This window comes from Schistocerca gregaria, chromosome 4 (genome assembly GCF_023897955.1).
Source record: "Schistocerca gregaria isolate iqSchGreg1 chromosome 4, iqSchGreg1.2, whole genome shotgun sequence".
NCBI lineage: Eukaryota > Metazoa > Arthropoda > Insecta > Orthoptera > Acrididae > Schistocerca > Schistocerca gregaria.
The window spans coordinates 122,716,391-122,735,699 of record NC_064923.1 but is presented as its reverse complement, the minus strand read 5'-3'; the positions used below and the strand labels follow the sequence as shown (position 1 = coordinate 122,735,699).

General features: G+C 41.2%; 1 protein-coding gene across 4 annotated transcripts in view; it reads right to left on the bottom strand.

Moving 5' to 3' along the window:
- Positions 1 to 19,309, bottom strand: part of LOC126266596 (alpha-1,3-mannosyl-glycoprotein 4-beta-N-acetylglucosaminyltransferase A) — a 705,207-nt gene that overhangs the window by 15,003 nt on the left and 670,895 nt on the right. For all 4 annotated transcript variants that reach the window (XM_049970912.1, XM_049970913.1, XM_049970914.1 and 1 more), the window contains 2 exons: positions 12,052 to 12,159; positions 201 to 394 (listed from right to left, as the gene is read on the bottom strand). In XM_049970912.1, the coding sequence (XP_049826869.1) occupies positions 201 to 394; positions 12,052 to 12,159 (302 nt within the window). The remainder of the gene's footprint in view (positions 1 to 200; positions 395 to 12,051; positions 12,160 to 19,309) is intronic.

The window sequence follows — 19,309 nt, the reverse complement described above, 5'->3', positions numbered from 1 at the left end:
TTCTCAACAGACAACCTCAATTTCTTTTAGGTGGCAGCAGAGTGAGAGGGGCGAAGGGGAGGGGGGGGGGGCGACTACGACGACATTATATTCCAATTAAACTAAAAATATATGCTACATACAATGTACATAGAATTATACATCAGTATGCATGCCAAAAGAAAAAAAAAATATACGCACAAGAGTCAAACAAGACTGACCGTTTGATTAGAATTGGTTGCCTGAAGGTGAATGTGAGCTGGTCTCCAGGCTGAGGCAGGAGCCCCCAGAAGAAAGTTTCACCCACATATGCCCGAGCCAAGCTGTACTGCTTGTAATGCTTGATACCAGACTTCACTGATGCTTCTGGATTCTTGTGTGGGAAAAACAGTGCCACCCGGCCAAACTGCTTATCCTGTAAATAAAGTTGCTTTAGTGGTGCATGTATTCAAAATATCATTATCTGAAAATTTCCTATTTCATGACAAATGTTCATAATTTTTATAGACTTTGTCATATCCTGTGTGCACATCTGAACACGTATATGATATCGGGCAGACAGTGACCTGATTTGTTCATGAACAAAAGGGCGACTAGTCTAGTGCAGCACCAGTTTGTACCTGTACCCTCATTCATCTCCACCTACATCTACGCCACTGTGAAGTGTGCTGCAGCCAAAGGGTGTTTCCCACCAAAGTATGCATTAGTGTTCCTTCCCATTCAACTTTCAGGAGGCTGAACTTCGTCGGATGGGGGCCTACCGGTCAACAATGCCATACACTCATTTCATTTTCTTGCATGTACAGTGTGGGAAGAGTACTTGCTTTAATGCCTCTGTGCAAATTGCAATTAGTCTGATCTTGTCATTGCAGTTCAAAGTTACAGGCATTATCTCACAGTGGAAGTGTAAAAAATTCACCATGAATAGTAATTGAGGAAACTGCATTTGTAGCATCTACAACAGCTTGTTAACACCATTAATCTTATTGACAATGAGAATGAGGAAGGTGTGATAGTGCTGGCAGATACCATGGAATGTGCAAGTAATTGCTGACAAGTTAAATAAGTCAATAGTGGGAAGGTAACAGGAGGAATGACACAATGCTGGTTGGGGCAGGCTTCAAGCATCTGCCTCAAAGGAGATTAAGTAAAATTATATTAGACAGTAGTTTCTGGGATACTGTTAACAATATGAAGAAATACTCTCTTTGTAAAAGCTTCACACATTTTGTCACACACAACTGGACTTCAGAGGTGGCAAAGAAACTCATCGATAGAAAGTTATTTTAAGAGGTGCCCAAGTAACAGTTATGTGCAGAAGAGCCATTGCATTAGATTTTTGTACAAAAAAATGAAGCATCAGAATTAAAGTGGCTAGTGGTTTATTCAGACAAACTGTGGATTCATAGAAACTCCCCTGAATAACAATGCCAAACATTTCATTGCCACAAATGCAGAGTTTCATTTCATGTTCACTTACAATCTATGACCATGATAGGAAAACTTTGGATTATGAAGCAGAAATGGACAGAAAAAAATAGAAGTACTTAGGGAACTTTGGGAATTAATTAAGCAGCACCAACCTGCTCTTACTCCATTGACAAAATTTTGGAAGAAAACTATTCCCTCACTACTTCAGTCAAACTATCTCCAACTAAATCCTGTAGGCATGGACCTCCACTACATAAATAGAATATGCACAGCGCACAATGAATGACTGAAATTCATAATTATTTCAAATCTTGCCAAAATTACTTAACAACAAGAACAGTCAAAAAGTTATTAAATTACATAACATGATAAAGATGCATAGCAATCTATACAACGGGTAGAAAATTGGATGCACGTAATTACTGGCCAATTTCAATGACATCTATTCATTCTAGAAGCATGGAACACATTGTGAGTTCAGACATAATGACCTTTCTAGACTGAGAAGCTTATCTGCAGAAACCAGCATGGTTTTAGGAAAAGCGGTCATGCGAGACATGTTGTTGTTTTCAGGATGTAGAGGCGTATCTCACTAGGGGTAAGATAGATACTGCCTACAGGAAAATTAACAAGACCTTAGGAGAAAAGAGAGTCACTTGTATGAACATCAAGAGCTCAGAGGAAACCCAGTTCTAAGCACAGAGGGGAAAGCAGAAAGGTGGAAGGAGTATACAGAGGGTCTATACAAGGGCGATGCACTTGAGCACAATATTATGGAAATGGAAGAGGATATAGATGAAGATGAAACGGGAGATACGATACTGCGTGAAGAGTTTGACAGAGCACTGAAAGACCTGAGTCGAAACAAGGCCCCCGGAGTAGACAACATTCCATTGGAACTACTGAAGGCCTTGAGAGAGCCAGTCCTGACAAAACTCTACCATCTGGTGAGCAAGATGTATGAAACAGGCAAAATACTCTCAGACTTTAAGAAGAATATAATAATTCCAATCCCAAAGAAAGCAGGCGTTGACAGACGTGAAAATTACCGAACTATCAGTTTAATAAGCCACAGCTGCAAAATACCAACATGAATTCTTTACAGACGGATAGAAAAACTGGTAGAAGCCGACCTCGGGGAAGATCAATTTGGATTCCGTAGAAATACTGGAACACGTGAGGCAATACTGACCTTACGACTTCTCTTAGAAGAAAGATTAAGGAAAAGCAAACCTACATTTCTAGCATTTGTAGACTTAGAGAAAGCTTCTGAAAATGTTGACTGGAATACTCTCTTTGAAATTTTAAAAGTGGCAGGGGTTAAATACAGGGAGCGAAAGGCTATTTATAATTTGTACAGAAACCAGATGGCAGTTATAAGAGTGGAGGGGCATGAAAGGGAAGCAGTGGTTGGGAAGAGAGTGAGACAGGGTTGTAGTCTCTCCCCGACGTTATTCAATCTGTATATTGAGCAAGCAGTGAAGGCAACAAAAGAAAAATTTGGAGTAGGTATTAAAATCCATGGAGAAGAAATAAAAACTGTGAGGTTCGCCAATGACATTGTAATTCTGTCAGAGACAGCGAAGGACTTCGAAGACCAATTTAGCGGAATGGACAGTGTCTTGAAAGGAGAGTATAAGATGAACATCAACAGAAGCAAAACAAGGATAATGGAATGTAGTCGAATTAAGTCGGGTGATGCTCAAGGAATTAGATTAGGAAATGAGACAAAGTAGTAAAGGAGTTTTGCTATTTGGGGAGCAAAATAACTGATGATGGTCGAAGTAGAGAGGATATAAAATGTAGACTGGCAATGGCAAGGAAAGCGTTTCTGAAGAAGAGAAGTATGTTAACATCGAGTATAGAGTTAAGTGTCAGGAAGTCATTTCTGAAACTATTTGTATGGAGTGTAGCCATGTATGGAAGTGAAACATGGACAACAGATAGTTTAACCAAGAATAGAATAGAAGCTTTCGAAATGTGGTGCTACAGAAGAATGCTGAAGATTAGATGGGTAGATAACATAACTAATGAGGAGGTATTGAATAGAATTGGGGAGAAGAGGAGTTGGTGGCACAACTTGACCAGAAGAAGGGATCGGTTGGTAGGACATGTTCTGAGGCATCAAGGGATCACCAATTTCGTATTGGAGGGCTGCGTGGAGGGTAAAAATCGTAGAGGGAGACGACCAAGAGATGAATACACTAAGCAGATTCAGAAGGATGTAGGTTGTAGTAGGTACTGGGAGATGATGAAGCTTGCACAGGATAGAGTCGCATGGAGAGCTCCATCAAACCAGTCTCAGGACTGAAGACCACAACATCTGTTGGCACACCATTTAGCAGTTTCTGAACCCACAGTCTGTTCCACCGTGAGCTTATGGAAGTATATAATCTGTGAAATCTCACAAATATGCAAAAGACAGTCGGGCACTAAATTCCCTGCACCTCTTACATGGCCCATGTCTGTCAAAATGGCTTACAAACTCATTATAATGGAACAGTCTCAGTGAGCACTTTATCTCTAGCGTTTTTAAAAGGCAGATGGAATGGATCTCTATCATCAAGGAAGTGAATGATTGGTAGAACATTCCGACTTAGAGATACATGGTGACTATGTTGAAAAGTAGTGCCATGTATCTGTGACACTTTGAAGTATATTCAATGAAAGTTACTCGACATGCCATAATAATGTGTCAATTTTCGAAGTCGCCTCGTACTTGACAATCCATTTCTGCTCTTATTATTAATAGGTATATTGCTCAATGGCATCTACAAACGTGTAGCATGTGACAGCACTTTTCTAATAAGAGTACTGGAGTGTACACAGTTATAACCTCTCCTCCATTCTTAGGTGTGAACACAACAGTGCTGCTGCACTTGCCAGGTAAACAGTTTACTTTGTGGCTACAAGCAGATCTGACTGTACCATCACTGTCAGTGAAGAGGCAAGAATTAGTGACCACAGTGTCATAAAAAGAAAGGTTCTTACAGTCAATAAATCCAACAGGAAGACTAGGAGAGTTTTTACACTTGGCAGAACAGATAATCAGTCTTTGTAAACTTACAGAACAAATAGGCATAACTAATTCAAATGCAATATAGGCAGAGGAACTGAACAAAATTTAAACTTAATATGCATTTTGCTCTAGAGAAGTTGATTAACTAAAGAATAAAACCATCCTGCTTTAGTAACAACATTTGGAAAATACTTCTTTTGAGGTTGAAACTTGCTCGTGTCCATGTTTGCTTACAAAAAAAAAATAATTTTGTTGCACTTTGATTCAGGAAATGGCACAGAAATGCCAATAGGCAAAAGTTAACAGTAACTGATGCGTATATATGGGCAGGTACAGGCAACATATATAACAACTTCCACAGTCTTGTGGGATAAAAGATCTTTTGGAGATTCTTAGAAAATACAAAACAGTAAGAAGTATTAAATACGAGGTCTGTTCAAAAAATTCCAGAAATACGTCTGCAATTGTTTTCTATGATTACCTTCTACTTATTGTGCATGGTCTCCTTTGAAATATTCTCCTTCACAATTGATACATTGCTCTCAATGCTGTTTCCACTGCTTTGGTAAAATTGTATCTCTATTTCGAAGACTCCTGATTTCCACTACAAATGCAGTGGCTACAAATGACAAGGCTTTAATGAAGAGTCTTTTTGACGTGGAATGGGTGGCAGCTGTCAAGGTGGAGGTACTGTTGTGGTTGGTAGACCTAATATAAATGGACATATTTATGGAGTCATCCGACAGGTAGAGATCAACATCAAGGAAGGTGGCTGTATGAGTTAAGGAGAACAGGGTAGAGTGGATTAGGGAATAGATGCTGAGGTTATGAAGGAATGAGTTAAGGCTGTCCTGCCTTGAGCCCAGATCATGGAAATGTCACCAAAGAATCTGAACCAGATGACAGGTTTTAGGTGTTGATGGATGGAAACTATTCCTCCAGATGGCTCATAAGTATGCATAAGATGGTGTGATGTGGGTACCCATGGCAGTGTCACAGGTTTTTTTTTTTTTGTGTACGTCTGGCCTTTGAACATGAAGTAACTGTGGGCCAGAATATGGTTTGCTAGGGGGATTAGGAAAGAGGTGGTAGATTTGCTATGTGAATGACATTGGCAAAATTAGTGTTCCATTGCACAAGGCCATGGACGTGGGGGATGTTGGCATATAATGATGTCATATTCAAATTGAGCAACATGGAACCTGGTGACAACAGAACAGGAACTGTGGAAAGGTGGTGAAGATTGAAGTTCACAAACAAGAAGTTTGGAGATGTTGGTCAAGCAAGACAGAGGTTCATTCTGTGAGAGCATTGCACTCAGCGAATGGGACATTACTGGGGAAACCTGTGGGGAGTACGTAAAAGGGAGGAATGTGAGGTGGTTGCAGGTGTGAAGAGGAAGATGGATTCTGGTGTCAGGTTTTGGCACGGACCTAAGGCCTTACATTGCTGGAGGTCCTGCATACAAACCTTACAACCATGATAACATCTCAGAAGTCCAACAGGACCTCCAGAAGTTCTTCAAGGCTTTAGGTCCATTCCAAAAGCTGACACCCAAATTCAAATTCATCTCCTCCATCACACCAGCAACACCCTGCAATCCTACCATTTACCAACTTCCCAAACTCCACAATGCTGATGCCACAGGTCTCCCCACTGGTCATCTAATTAGGGCTGATTACAATGTTTCCACAGAATGACCCTCCACCTCTTGATTAACATGTTCAAACCCTACATTCAACACGGTTTTCACTTTCTTCACCACCTTTTCACAATTCCTGCCCCATTGCCACTAGACTCCTTGTTGTTCACTATGAATGAGACATCCTTATATGTCAACATCTCTATGCTCATGACCTTGTGGTCATGGAGTAGTACCTTTCCCAATATCCTTCACATACCAAACACACCACCTCTTTCCTAATCCCTGAGCAAACTATATCCTGACACACAATTATTTCACTTTCAAAGGCCAAATCTCTAAAAAAAAAAAAATGTGGAAATCTATCTTACTGCCATGGGTACCATAACGTGGCTCCATACAATGCCAACTTATTTCTGGGCCATCTGGAGAAATCATTTCTATCCAATCAACACTTCATATTCATTAACAACATGTTCATGATCTGGACTAGTGGCAGGAAAGCATTTGCTCCTTCCTCCATAACCTCAAAACCTACTTCCAAATCCACTTCACCTGTTCCTTCTAAACTCGATGAGTCACCTTCCTAGATATTTATTTCCACCTCTCAAAATACATCCATGCATATCATGTGCACCAACCATCAAAATTACCTCCACTTTGACACGGGTCACCCATTCTGTATCACAAAGTCTCCTCCTTACAGCCTTGACACCTATGGACACAGAATCTGCAATGGAAAGCAGGTGTTGTCAAAACATACTGATAACCTTACCAGAGCCTTTATCAACAGACAATGTCCTATCTACCAGATCCACCAACAATTACTGTACATCATTCTATGTGGACATGCCAAGTACCCAACTGTCCATTGCCTCAGTGGCAACTGTGAGAAACAGCAAACTTTACTATCCAATTGCCACAAATGGTGTGCACCACAACACTAATGACTTCAATGACTTCAATGACTTGAGGCGCTACTTCACTACACAGGCTGTCACTCCAGCATATCCTCTGGCAGGCAAGTAGGCAAGTACATTTGAGATTATGAGAGAGAGAGAGAGAGAGAGAGAGAGAGAGAGAGAGAGAGAGAGAGAGAGAGAGAGAGATAGATTCTCTCTGTGCCATGCTTCAGTACTTTATAGGTAAGTGGTTGCCTTTACCTTGTTTTACATATCTTTCACTCCCTGTATTTTATCCCTGCTGCCTTCAGAATTCAAAGGGTTTATTCCAGTCAACATTGTCAAAAGTTTTCTCTAAATCTACAAAAGCTATAAATGTAGACGTGTCTTTCTTTAATCTGTGCTCAAAAACAAGTCATAGGATCAAATATTGCCAAGCATGTGTGTATACTTAAACTGATGTTCCCTGATGCTAACTTCTTCCAGTTTTCCCATTCTTCCGTACATAACATGGGTCAGTATGCCGAAACTTATTAAACTGATGATTTGGTAACATTCAGCAGGCACACGGGGGGAGGGGTTTATTAGTTATTGGGAGCTCCAACGTTAGGCGGGTGATGGAGCCCCTTAGGGAAATAGCGGAAAGCTCGGGGAAGAAGGCCAGTGTTCACTCTGTCTGCTTGCCGGGGGGTCTCATCCGAGATGTGGAGGAGGCCCTACCGGCGGCGATAGAGAGCACTGGGTGCACCCGACTGCAAATTGTTGCTCATGTCGGCACCAATGACTCTTGCCGTCTGGGTTCAGAGGTCATCCTCAGTTCGTACAGGCGGTTGGCGGAGTTGGTCAAGGTGGAAAGCCTCGCTCGCGGGGTGGAATCAGAGCTAACTATTTGTAGTATCGTTCCGAGAACCGATCGCGGTCCTCTGGTTTGGAGCCGAGTGGAAGGCTTAAACCAGAGGCTCAGACGATTCTGCGGAGAGCTGGGGTGCAAATTTCTCGACCTCCGCTATCGGGTGGAGAAATGTAGGGTCCCCCTGAATAGGTCAGGCGTGCACTACACGCCGGAAGCGGCTACGAGGGTAGCGGAGTACGTGTGGAGTGCACATGGGTTTTTTTTAGGTTAGAGAATTCCCTCCCTAGGCCCGACAAGACGCCTCCTGAGACGCGGCAAGGCAGGAGTAGGCAAAATGCAACAAGGAATAACAATATTAATGTGCTAATAGTAAACTGCAGAAGCGTCTATAGAAAGGTCCCAGAACTGCTCTCATTGATAAACGGTCACAACGCCCATATAGTACTAGGAACAGAAAGTTGGCTGAAACCAGACGTAAACAGTAATGAAATCCTAAACTCTGATTGGAATGTATACCGCAGAGATAGGCTGGACAGTGAAGGGGGAGGCGTGTTTATAGCGATAAGAAGTGCAATAGTATCGAAGGAAATTGACGGAGATTCGAATTGTGAAATGATTTGGGTGAAGGTCACGGTTAAAGCAGGCTCAGACATGGTAATTGGATGTCTCTATAGGCCCCCGGGCTCAGCAGCTGTTGTGGCTCAGCACCTGAAGAATAATTTGGAAAATATTTCGAGTAGATTTCCCCACCATGTTATAGTTCTGGGTGGAGATTTTAATTTGCCGGATATAGACTGGGAGACTCAAACGTTCATAACGGGTGGCAGGGACAAAGAATCCAGTGAAATATTTTTAAGTGCTTTATCTGAAAACTACCTTGAGCAGTTAAACAGAAAACCGACTCGTGGCGATAATATATTAGACCTTCTGGTGACAAACAGACCCGAACTATTTGAATCAGTTAATGCAGAACAGGGAATCAGCGATCATAAAGCAGTTACTGCGTCGATGATTTCAGCCGTAAATAGAAATATTAAAAAAGGTAGGAAGATTTTTCTGTTTAGCAAAAGTGACAAAAAGCAGATTACAGAGTACCTGACGGCTCAACACAAAAGTTTTGGCTCAAGTACAGATAGTGTTGAGGATCAGTGGACAAAGTTCAAAACCATCGTACAATATGCGTTAGATGAGTATGTGCCAAGCAAGATCGTAAGAGATGGAAAAGAGCCACCGTGGTACAACAACCGAGTTAGAAAACTGCTGCGGAAGCAAAGGGAACTTCACAGCAAACATAAACATAGCCAAAGCCTTGCAGACAAACAAAAATTACGCGAAGCGAAATGTAGTGTGAGGAGGGCTATGCGAGAGGCTTTCAATGAATTCGAAAGTAACGTTCTATGTACTGACTTGGCAGAAAATCCTAAGAAATTTTGGTCCTATGTCAAAGCGGTAGGTGGATCAAAACAAAATGTCCAGACACTCTGTGACCAAAATGGTACTGAAACAGAGGATGACAGACTAAAGGCCGAATTACTAAATGTCTTCTTCCAAAGCTGTTTCACAGAGGAAGACTGCACTGTGCTTCCTTCTCTAGATTGTCGCACAGTTGACAAAATGGTAGATATCGAAGTAGACGACAGAGGGATAGAGAAACAATTAAAATCGCTCAAAAGAGGAAAGGCCGCTGGTCCTGATGGGATACCAGTTCGATTTTACACAGAGTACGCGAAGGAACTTGCCCCCCTTCTTGCAGCGGTGTACCGTAGGTCTCTAGAAGAGCGAAGCGTTCCAAAGGATTGGAAAAGGGCACAGGTCATCCCCGTTCTCAAGAAGGGACGTCGAACAGATGTGCAGAACTATAGACCTATATATCTAACGTCGATCAGTTGTAGAATTTTGGAACACGTATTATGTTCGAGTATAATGTCTTTTCTGGAGACTAGAAATCTACTCTGTAGGAATCAGCATGGGTTTCGAAAAAGACGATCGTGTGAAACCCAGCTCGCGCTATTCGTCCACGAGACTCAGAGGGCCTTAGACACGGGTTCACAGGTAGATGCCGTGTTTCTTGACTTCCGCAAGGCGTTTGACACAGTTCCCCATAGTCGTTTAATGAACAAAGTAAGAGCATACGGACTATCAGATCAATTGTGTGATTGGATTGAGGAGTTCCTAAATAACAGAATGCAGCACGTCATTCTCAATGGAGAGAAGTCTTCCGAAGTAAGAGTGATTTCAGGTGTGCCGCAGGGGAGTGTCATAGGACCGTTGCTATTCACAATATACATAAATGACCTGGTGGATGACATCGGAAGTTCACTGAGGCTTTTTGCAGATGATGCTGTGGTGTATCGAGAGGTTGCAACAATGGAAAATTGTACTGAAATGCAGGAGGATCTGCAGCGAATTGACGCATGGTGCACGGAATGGCAATTGAATCTCAATGTAGCGAAGTGTAATGTGATGCGAATACATAGAAAGATAGGTCCCTTATCATTTAGCTACAAAATAGCAGGTCAGCAACTGGAAGCAGTTAATTCCATAAATTATCTGGGAGTACGCATTAGGAGTGATTTCAAATGGAATGATCATATAAAGTTGATCGTCGGTAAAGCAGATGCCAGACTGAGATTCATTGGAAGAATCCTAAGGAAATGCAATCCGACAACAAAGGAAGTAGGTTACAGTACGCTTGTTCGCCCAATGCTTGAATACTGCTCAGCAGTGTGGGATCCGCACCAGGTAGGGTTGATAGAAGAGATAGAGAAGATCCAACGGAGAGCAGCGCGCTTCGTTACAGGATCATTTAGTAATTGCGAAAGCGTTACGGAGATGATAGATAAACTCCAGTGGAAGACTCTGCAGGAGAGACGCTCAGTAGCTCGGTACGGGCTTTTGTTGAAGTTTCGAGAACATACCTTCACCGAAGAGTCAAGCAGTATATTGCTCCCTCCTACGTATATCTCGCGAAGAGACCATGAGGATAAAATCAGAGAGATTAGAGCCCACACAGAAGCATACCGACAAATCCTTCTTTCCACGTACAATACGAGACTGGAATAGAAGGGAGAACCGATAGAGGTACTCAGGGTACCCTCCGCCACACACCGTCAGGTGGCTTGCGGAGTACGGATGTAGATGTAGATGTAGATGTAGATACATGTCATCACCTGTCTGCTGTAGAATTGGAATTTTTACAGGCTTCAAGTTTGAGAATACTTTGTCCGACTGATGTATCTACCGCACCAGCTAGCATAGTTTCATGATGGCTGGCTCCTGTACAGCTTTACATTTCTCTTCTAGCCCCCATATTGTGTTTTTGCACTTTTTTTATAAGTTCGTATTCCTTTTGCATGCTTTCTGAACTGCATTTTTATATTCTCCCCTTTCAACTTCTTGTGTGTTATCCAAGGATTTCTAGTGGGTCTTGCCTTATTGCCTATTTGAGCCTTGTTGTCTTCACTATTTCATCTATCTAAGATATACATTTATCACCTACCTTATTCTTTGTTCCTATTTCAGTCAGCTGTTGCCTAATTCTCCCACTGAATCTCTCAATAACCTCTAGTTCTTTCAATCTATCTAGGCTTGATCATCTTAATTTCCTACCTTCCTGCAATTTCTTCATTTTTAATTTTATGTTCATAACCAATAAATAATGGCCAGGGACCACAATTGCCCCTAAAAATATTTGTTTAAAACACGAGTTCAAAATCTTTGTCTTACACCTGTGTAATGTACCTGAAACCCTCCTGTCTCCAGATCTCTTGCAAGAATACAATCTTCTTTCATGTTTCTTTTGTGAACGTGTAATAAAGAGTGTGTTCCTCTCAACCACATTCTGTTATTCAGTTTACTAACTAAGTCCAGCAGACATTATAAAACCCATGAACTATTCTTGGTATAGTAATTTCCTACCTTGTCCACAGTATCAGAAAAACAGCACCAATTGATCACGTACTTTAATCCTACTGCTGTTGGAAATCACATTTGTCCTTTCAAAATTTACATACCCTTAACTTCATGTTTAATACCCAGCTCTTCCGCCACAATAAATCTGATGGCGTTAGTATCGAGTCTGTCCATCAAGCTAAGGTTTAACTAAGCAGACTGTCTAGTATTTGAAACATAAGACATATTTCATCTTACATATTCATATTCATATTCACATTCAATTATGACAGAAAGGGTCACACGAATATTTGTAATACAACTATCCACTCACTTTGAGTTTTTGCACCTTTCCCTTGAGTGAGGAGTGTGTGCCAATATGCTGGAACAGTGATGGTTTATACTGTAGCCACAATTGTGACTTTGCCTTTTTGCAGTGTTTCTGTAAAAAAAATTAAAAATCAGCATCAGAACCATTCTAAACACAAGATAACAAATAATTTAAATTTGCTTACAGAAAACAAGTTCTGTGATCTCTGGCTTCAGTGTGGAGTAGTAATTTAATTACAGAGCTAGGATTTCCACTTGCAACAGCACAGTTTTCAATTTTGTTTATCAGGCTATAGATCACATAAGATCTTGGGATAACTTATCTGACTAGTAATCAAAACGACCTGAGTGCCAGGTTTTAACCCAACCATTGCTTAAATTTTGAATAAAAATTAGAAGACAGCTGAAGACTTTCAATATAAGAGCCGCACTCATTTTGCCTAATGTGTTGCCGAAGCCTGCAGAGAAGTGGACAGAGTTTCAGGGCTTCGAGTTGGAAAAATGCCACTAAAAGGGGGAAGAATCAACAATGACCAACAGTATGAGGATGCAAAAGGCAATGGAAACAAATGCAGTAGAGGCATGTGGTGTGTGTCTACAGGACATGTTGCTTCTATTTAGAAAGTGTCATGGCAACCTCCCCACTGTCAGGTTCTGGAGTAGTAACCATTGAGATGCCAAGGAGGAGACTGCTGTGCCAGAGGTGGCCATGAGACAAAGATGGAGAACCAATGTGGGGTGGAGAATGTCAGAAGTTTGAATATGGTAGGGAAGCTGGAAAATTTGATAAGGGAAATGCAAAGGATGAATCCAGACATAGTTGGGGGTCCGTGAAATGGAAAGAAGATACGAATTTCTGGTCAGATGAAAACATAGTAGTAGCAACAGCAGCAGGAGGAAATGGTGTAATGGTAATAGGGTTTGTCATAAAGGAAGATACAACAGACTGAGTTACTTTGAAAATTTCAGTGTTCTTGGAAAAGTCAGAATCGACAGTAGAATAATGCCAACAGTAGTAACCCAGGTATATGGGAGAGAGCGTATGTAATTCAGTATGTAAAGGGAGATGGAAACATTACTAATGATGGGTAACTGGAACTCTGTTGTAGAGAAAGGAATAGAAGAAACAGTGACAGAAGGCTTGGTAGTAGGAATGAGAGAAGAGAAAGAATAATTGAATTCTGCGATAAATTTTAGGTAGTAATGGCAGATATACCATTCAAAAATCACAATAAGGGTAGGAAGTATACTTGGAAAAGATCCAAAGACACAAAGATTCCAGCTTTGTCACATCTTAGCCACACAGCATCTGAAATCAGATACTGGATTGTACACTGATGTGCCAAAGAAACCAGTATAGCCATGTGTATTCAAATACAGAGATATATAAACAGACAGAATATAGCACTGCGGTCGGAAACGAATGTATAAGACAACATGTGTTTGGCACAGTTGTTAGATCAGTTACTGCTGCTACAATGGCAGGTTTTCAAGGTTTAATTGAGTCTGAATGTGGCATTATAGTGGGCACATGAGCGATGGGGCGCGGCATCTCCAACAAGGTGGCGGTGAACTGGGGATTTTTCCCGAATGACCATTTCATGAGTGTACTGTCAATATCAGGAATTTGGTAAAACATCAAATCTTCAACAGTGCTGCAGCCGGAAAAAGATCCTGCAAGATCAAGACCAATGGCGACTGAAGAGAATCTTTCAATGTGACAGAAGTTCAACCCTTCCGCAAATTGCTACAGATTTCAATGCTGGGCCATCAGCAAGTGTGAGCGTGCGAACCATTCAACGAAACATCATTGATATGGGCTTTCGGAGCCAAAGGCCCACTCGAGAACTCTTGATGTCTACACAACACAAAGCTTTACACCTCACCCTGTCAACACAGACTTTGGACCGTTGATGACTGGAAACATGTTGCAGGGTCGGACAAGTCTCGTTTCAAATTGTATTGATCAGATGGACGTGTATGGGTATGGAGACAACCTTATGAATCCATGGACCCTGCATATTAGCAGGGAACTGTTCAAGCTGGTGGAGGGTCTGTAACAATGTGGGGCATGTGCAGCTGGAGTGATATGGGAGCCCTGATATGTCTACGTACGACCCTGACAGCTGACAAACTTAAGCATCATATCTGATCACCTGCATACATTCATGTTCATTGTGCATTCTGATGGAACTGGGCAATTCCAGCAGGAAAATGATACGTCCCACACATCCAGAATTGCAACGGAGTGGCTATAGGAACACTCTTCCGAGTTTAAGCACTTTCACTGGCCACATGAACGTTATTAAGCATATCTGGGATGCCTTGCAATGTGCTGTTTGGAAGAGGTCTCCATGACCCCATACTCTTAGGAATGTATTGACAACCCTCCAGGATTCATTGTGTCAATTCCCTTCAGCACTACTTCATACCTCAGTCGACTCTGTGCCACGCCCTGCTGCGATACTTATGCTTGTGGGAGCCCTACACAATATCAGACAGGTGTACCAGTTTCTTTGGCTCTTCATTGTATATACTCAGATCAACCTTCAGTAATAATGCAGAGCAGATAAGTTTGCCAGCAGAATTGGTGTGGAAAGGAGATTGATACCAAAGTACTGAGAAATCGTGAAATTTTTTTGAAGTTCTCTAATACTCTAAATACTGTAATTAATACCACAGTAGATAGTTCAGTGAAGAGGAAGGACATTTCTAAGAAGGCCAACTGCAGGAATTGCCTGCCAGACATAGGTACAAGGAAGGTTACTGCAAAAGAACCTTAGGTAACACAAGAAATACTTCTATTGGTCAACAAAAGCTGGAAGAGCAAGAATGTTAAGGGGAAATTCAGGGATGCAGAAATAAAATAGTTTAGGAATGAAATAAGAGAGTTCAAGGGACCAGAGGTGAAATGAATGCATGAAAAAAACATTAAGAAACCAAAAAAGAAATGGTCATTAGAAAGGATTGGTAAAGGATACAGAAATGTCATGATACAACCTTCAGTTAAATCAAGACAAGTTCAGCAGTAATTCTACTGTTAAATGCATAGGAAATAGCAGGCAGATGGAAACAGTACACAAAAGGTATCTGCAAGGGGGAAGAACTGTCTGAAGACTTAACAGAAGAAGAAATGAAAGCCATCAGAGGCTCAATATAAGCTGCTGCTTTGGAAGACCTGAGATCAAAAATGATAGGAGGGATATATGACATCCCTTTGGAACTTCTGATATCACTGGGGGAAGTGGTAATCAATATTGGTGTGTACTGTCTATGAGACTGCAGACATACCATCAGACTTATAGAAGAATATCATCTAAATAATCATGATGATTGAAAGAGCAGATAGAACAATCAGTTTAACAGCTCATGCATCATATCTGCTGACAGGAATAATATAGCTAAGAATATAAAAGAAGGCAGAATCTCCAGAGTTGTTCAGCTGCATTGTATTTCTTCTATGAGTACACAACTGACATTTTGAAACCTACACTAGGATCTTCAGGACCTTGTGGTGTTCACGGTTGGCCATCTGTAAAAAGCACAAAATCCTGAAGATGATCCCAGCAGCAGTGTCAAAGAATCAGTTGCATAGAATAAATGACACGGCCTGACAACACAGAATATTTTATCATCAAAGACAACCACCACAAAAGACTGAAGACTTTCATAATGGAAAAGTAAATTGGAGATTTATCAGTTTGGCCTTAGGAAAGCTGAAGGCACCAGAGACAGTTATGATGTTGCTCTATAATTTGGAGCAAGACATAAGTGGAAGTTGCTTAGGTGTGTATCTATGTCTGAAATATGATGTCTATTCAAATTTCGTACTAGTTGCATGAGAGTGGCACTAGTAGTTCAACTATGAGGATGCAAATGAAAGTTGCTTTAAATAAACACTGTGTCAGTTGCAAGCATTAGTTATCTTTAGGATTGGACATGAGAGTTGATGTTAGTTAAGAATATTTTTAAGGCGACAAAAACACCATACCAACACCTCGCTAAGTAAAATCAAGGTCACATAATAGGGCTATGGACAGCTGGAGGTCCCTTCTACGAGATTGTAGGACGATGTTGGAGGGATGTAGCCACTGTACACGATTGCTGGCTGCAGTGATCCCAAGAATGTACGGTCGCAAGAGGATAGGACACTGGATGGCCACGTGGCACTACACAGAGGGAAGACCACTGTGTTCAGCATGCAGCTCCGGTGTATCTTACTGCATCTGCAATTTGAGCAGCAGTTGGCACCACAGTGACACAAGAAACTGTTACAAATCTGTCATTTCAAGGACATCTCTGAGCCAGATGCCCTTAGCATTCATTTCACTGGCCTCAAGCCACAGCCATTTGTGACTTAAATGGCATCAAGTGAGTGCTCATTGGAGGTGCCAGGGTGTAGGTGTGTTAGGTTTTCTGATGAAAGCTGGTTCTGCTTCAGTGCCAGTGATGGTTGTGTATTGGTTAGGTTGAGGCCAGTTGGCAACCTGCAACCAGCCTGTCTGCTGGAGTTATGGTCTGGGATGTGATTTTGTGTGACAGCAACAGCTTTCTCATGGTTATCCTATGCTTCCTGACTGCAAATCTGTATGTCAGTTCTGGTAAGCAACCTGCTAAAAATAAATCTGTTCTGTAATATGACTATTGGTGGAAAAATCTCTAAACTTTTGGTATTTACTGTAAGATTTGTGCTGTATACAGACCAAATATGAGGAGTAAAGGTGCTGTATGCCACTGGTTTCATTTGTTTACGAATTAATGAGTGAATGTTCATTGTGAGGACAGAAAGATTTGTCAATCTGGAGTTAGCAAGAACTGGCACAAAGAATGGGTAAAATATGGCACTTCACTGTATTCCAGCCTTCAGGAAATCTTCTGCAGACTTCTGAGTGTTCCTGAGTGTTCTGCACAAGATCATGACTAAACCATTAAGTTTGCAGACCTGTGTTCATTAATCCTTGTGGTTTTCAGACAGAAGCTTTCAAACCCAAAAGATAACTGTTACCTGTGCTTACTTGTGACAGTAGAAGGCTTACTAATCAGAATCCAAATGGTTTCCAATTCTTCATGTACATAAGAAAGTGACTTACTTCCAGTATTTTCTTCTTGAAAGTTAAGGAAATTCTCTAAATGTTAATGAATCATGTAACTCAAATGGGACTTTGTTACCAGCCTGTTGTTCACCTACTGGGATGTGGGAAGCCATGCTAGAACCACACCCCCAGGGTTGGCACACCTCTGTCCCGAGGTGGCACTTTAGCATACACAGTTATCCTGGCGGGTCTTTATTGACTGCAATCTTGGGTGGTAGAAGTTTAATGTAAAGGAATTTTTCAGCTCAGTGAATGGGTGAAATGCTTATACCTGAATGACAATTACATAGAGAAGTAACACAAAGGTGTAGTTTTAAGATTTTCTAACAAATTTGGTTTAAAAATTCTGACATTTTATTTATAGCTTAAAGGAGGTTACTTTCTGAATAGCCCTTGTGCAAAGCCTTTAACTGTCTGACAATCACATATCACAAAAATATTTCACAAACTACTTACGTGTAATGAAAGCATGTATCATGCAAGTACTGAAGTTAAGTTCTCTCTCTCTAACCAATGTTAGAAGAATGATATTTATGCTCCAGTCTTGTCATAAAATCGTACTGAAATAATAGAACAATTCCACAATGTCCACAAAGATAATAAACCCTTACAACATGTTTAACTATTATGTTTAGTCCATAGTATAGATGCTGATGAGGAGACAAGCAGATGCACCTAGTGCAGTAGCAGAAGTTTCCGTTTCATACACAATATTTAATATATTTTCTGTTTTCATGTGCTTCTGTGAAGAAGTAAGTTGTATCAATGTATTTTACTGTGTAGTCTATATATTAAAAACAAAGATTCCAAGACTTACCTAGCGGGAAAGCGCCGGCAGACAGGCACATGAACAAAACACACAAACGTGTGTGTGTGTGTGTGTGTGTGTGTGTGTGTGTGTGTGTGTGTGTGTGTGTGTACATCTGTCCTTTTTTTCCCCTAAGGGAAGTCTTTCCGCTCCCGGGATTGGAATGACTCCTTACCCTCTCCCTTAAAACCCACATCCTTTCGTCTTTCCCTCTCCTTCCTGAAGAAGCAACCATCAGTTGCGAAAGCTAGTAATTCTGTGTGTGTGTTTGTGTGTTTTGTTCACGTGCCTGTCTGCCAGCGCTTTCCCGCTTGGTAAGTCTTGGAATCTTTGTTTTTAATATATTTTTCCCATGTGGAAGTTTCTTTCTATTTTATTTACTGTGTGGTCTAGTATTTACTAACTTACACTAAGGTTCTTTCATGCACTTTAGTGCATTAGCTTTGTGCGAACTGGTTTCCTCTCACAGGGACAAGAAAGGGGCAAATTACAGTGGTACACAACATATCCCCCTCCACACACTGCAAGGTGGCATCTTGAATATAGATGAAGATGTAATCACTGGAGAGCTCAGCAGTTCATTCTTTAGGCATCATTATTATTATGATTTATACTTGTTAATAGTAAGAACAAGAGAAACATGAACATATGATACTAATCATAGGTTAAAAGAAGAATAAATTAAGTTAGAGTGATATCAAAATGAAAATGTGATTTTATCATTTGGACAAAACATGATGGCAGCAGAATATGGCAGGAAAAAATTGTTCATGTGGGTTTTTGTTAGCTGTGGCCCAGTGGTGTGGGTGTTTAATGTTTCTCCCAAAGGAAATGGGTGCAGAAACCTAGGTTCTCAGTAATCACAGACTTCCTAAACCTGCATTTCGCCGCGTTTAATATGAGACTTTCGGACAGGATGTAAGCTTCTCGTGTAGATAGACAAATGGGAGTGCTGGTCATGAGGAAAGGACGTTTCACAATAGTGTTTGGTATAGGGATTGGGGGAGGCCTCCTGAAGATGCTGGAAGTGCAAGAGTGAGGGTTAATGGCATTCTTGGTTTGGTTTGTTGATTGGCTGGATGATTTAAGGGACCAAACTAAAAGGCCATCAGTCCTTTTTTCCTTGAACAGACAAGTCTACATGACTGTAAATCATATGGCCTACCATGCAGAACCCAGGGGAAGAAAACCCCAAAGCCTGCCAAAGGTCAGAAAGCAAGAAAAGAAGACACAGGGAGAGGAGTTGCTCATCTAGGGAGCAACCATAATACCCCAAAAGCAGAGTACAATGAGGTGACATACATCTTGCACATCCCCCTCCCCAAGACACCTACCAGAGGTAACCCACTCAGAAATTGCTC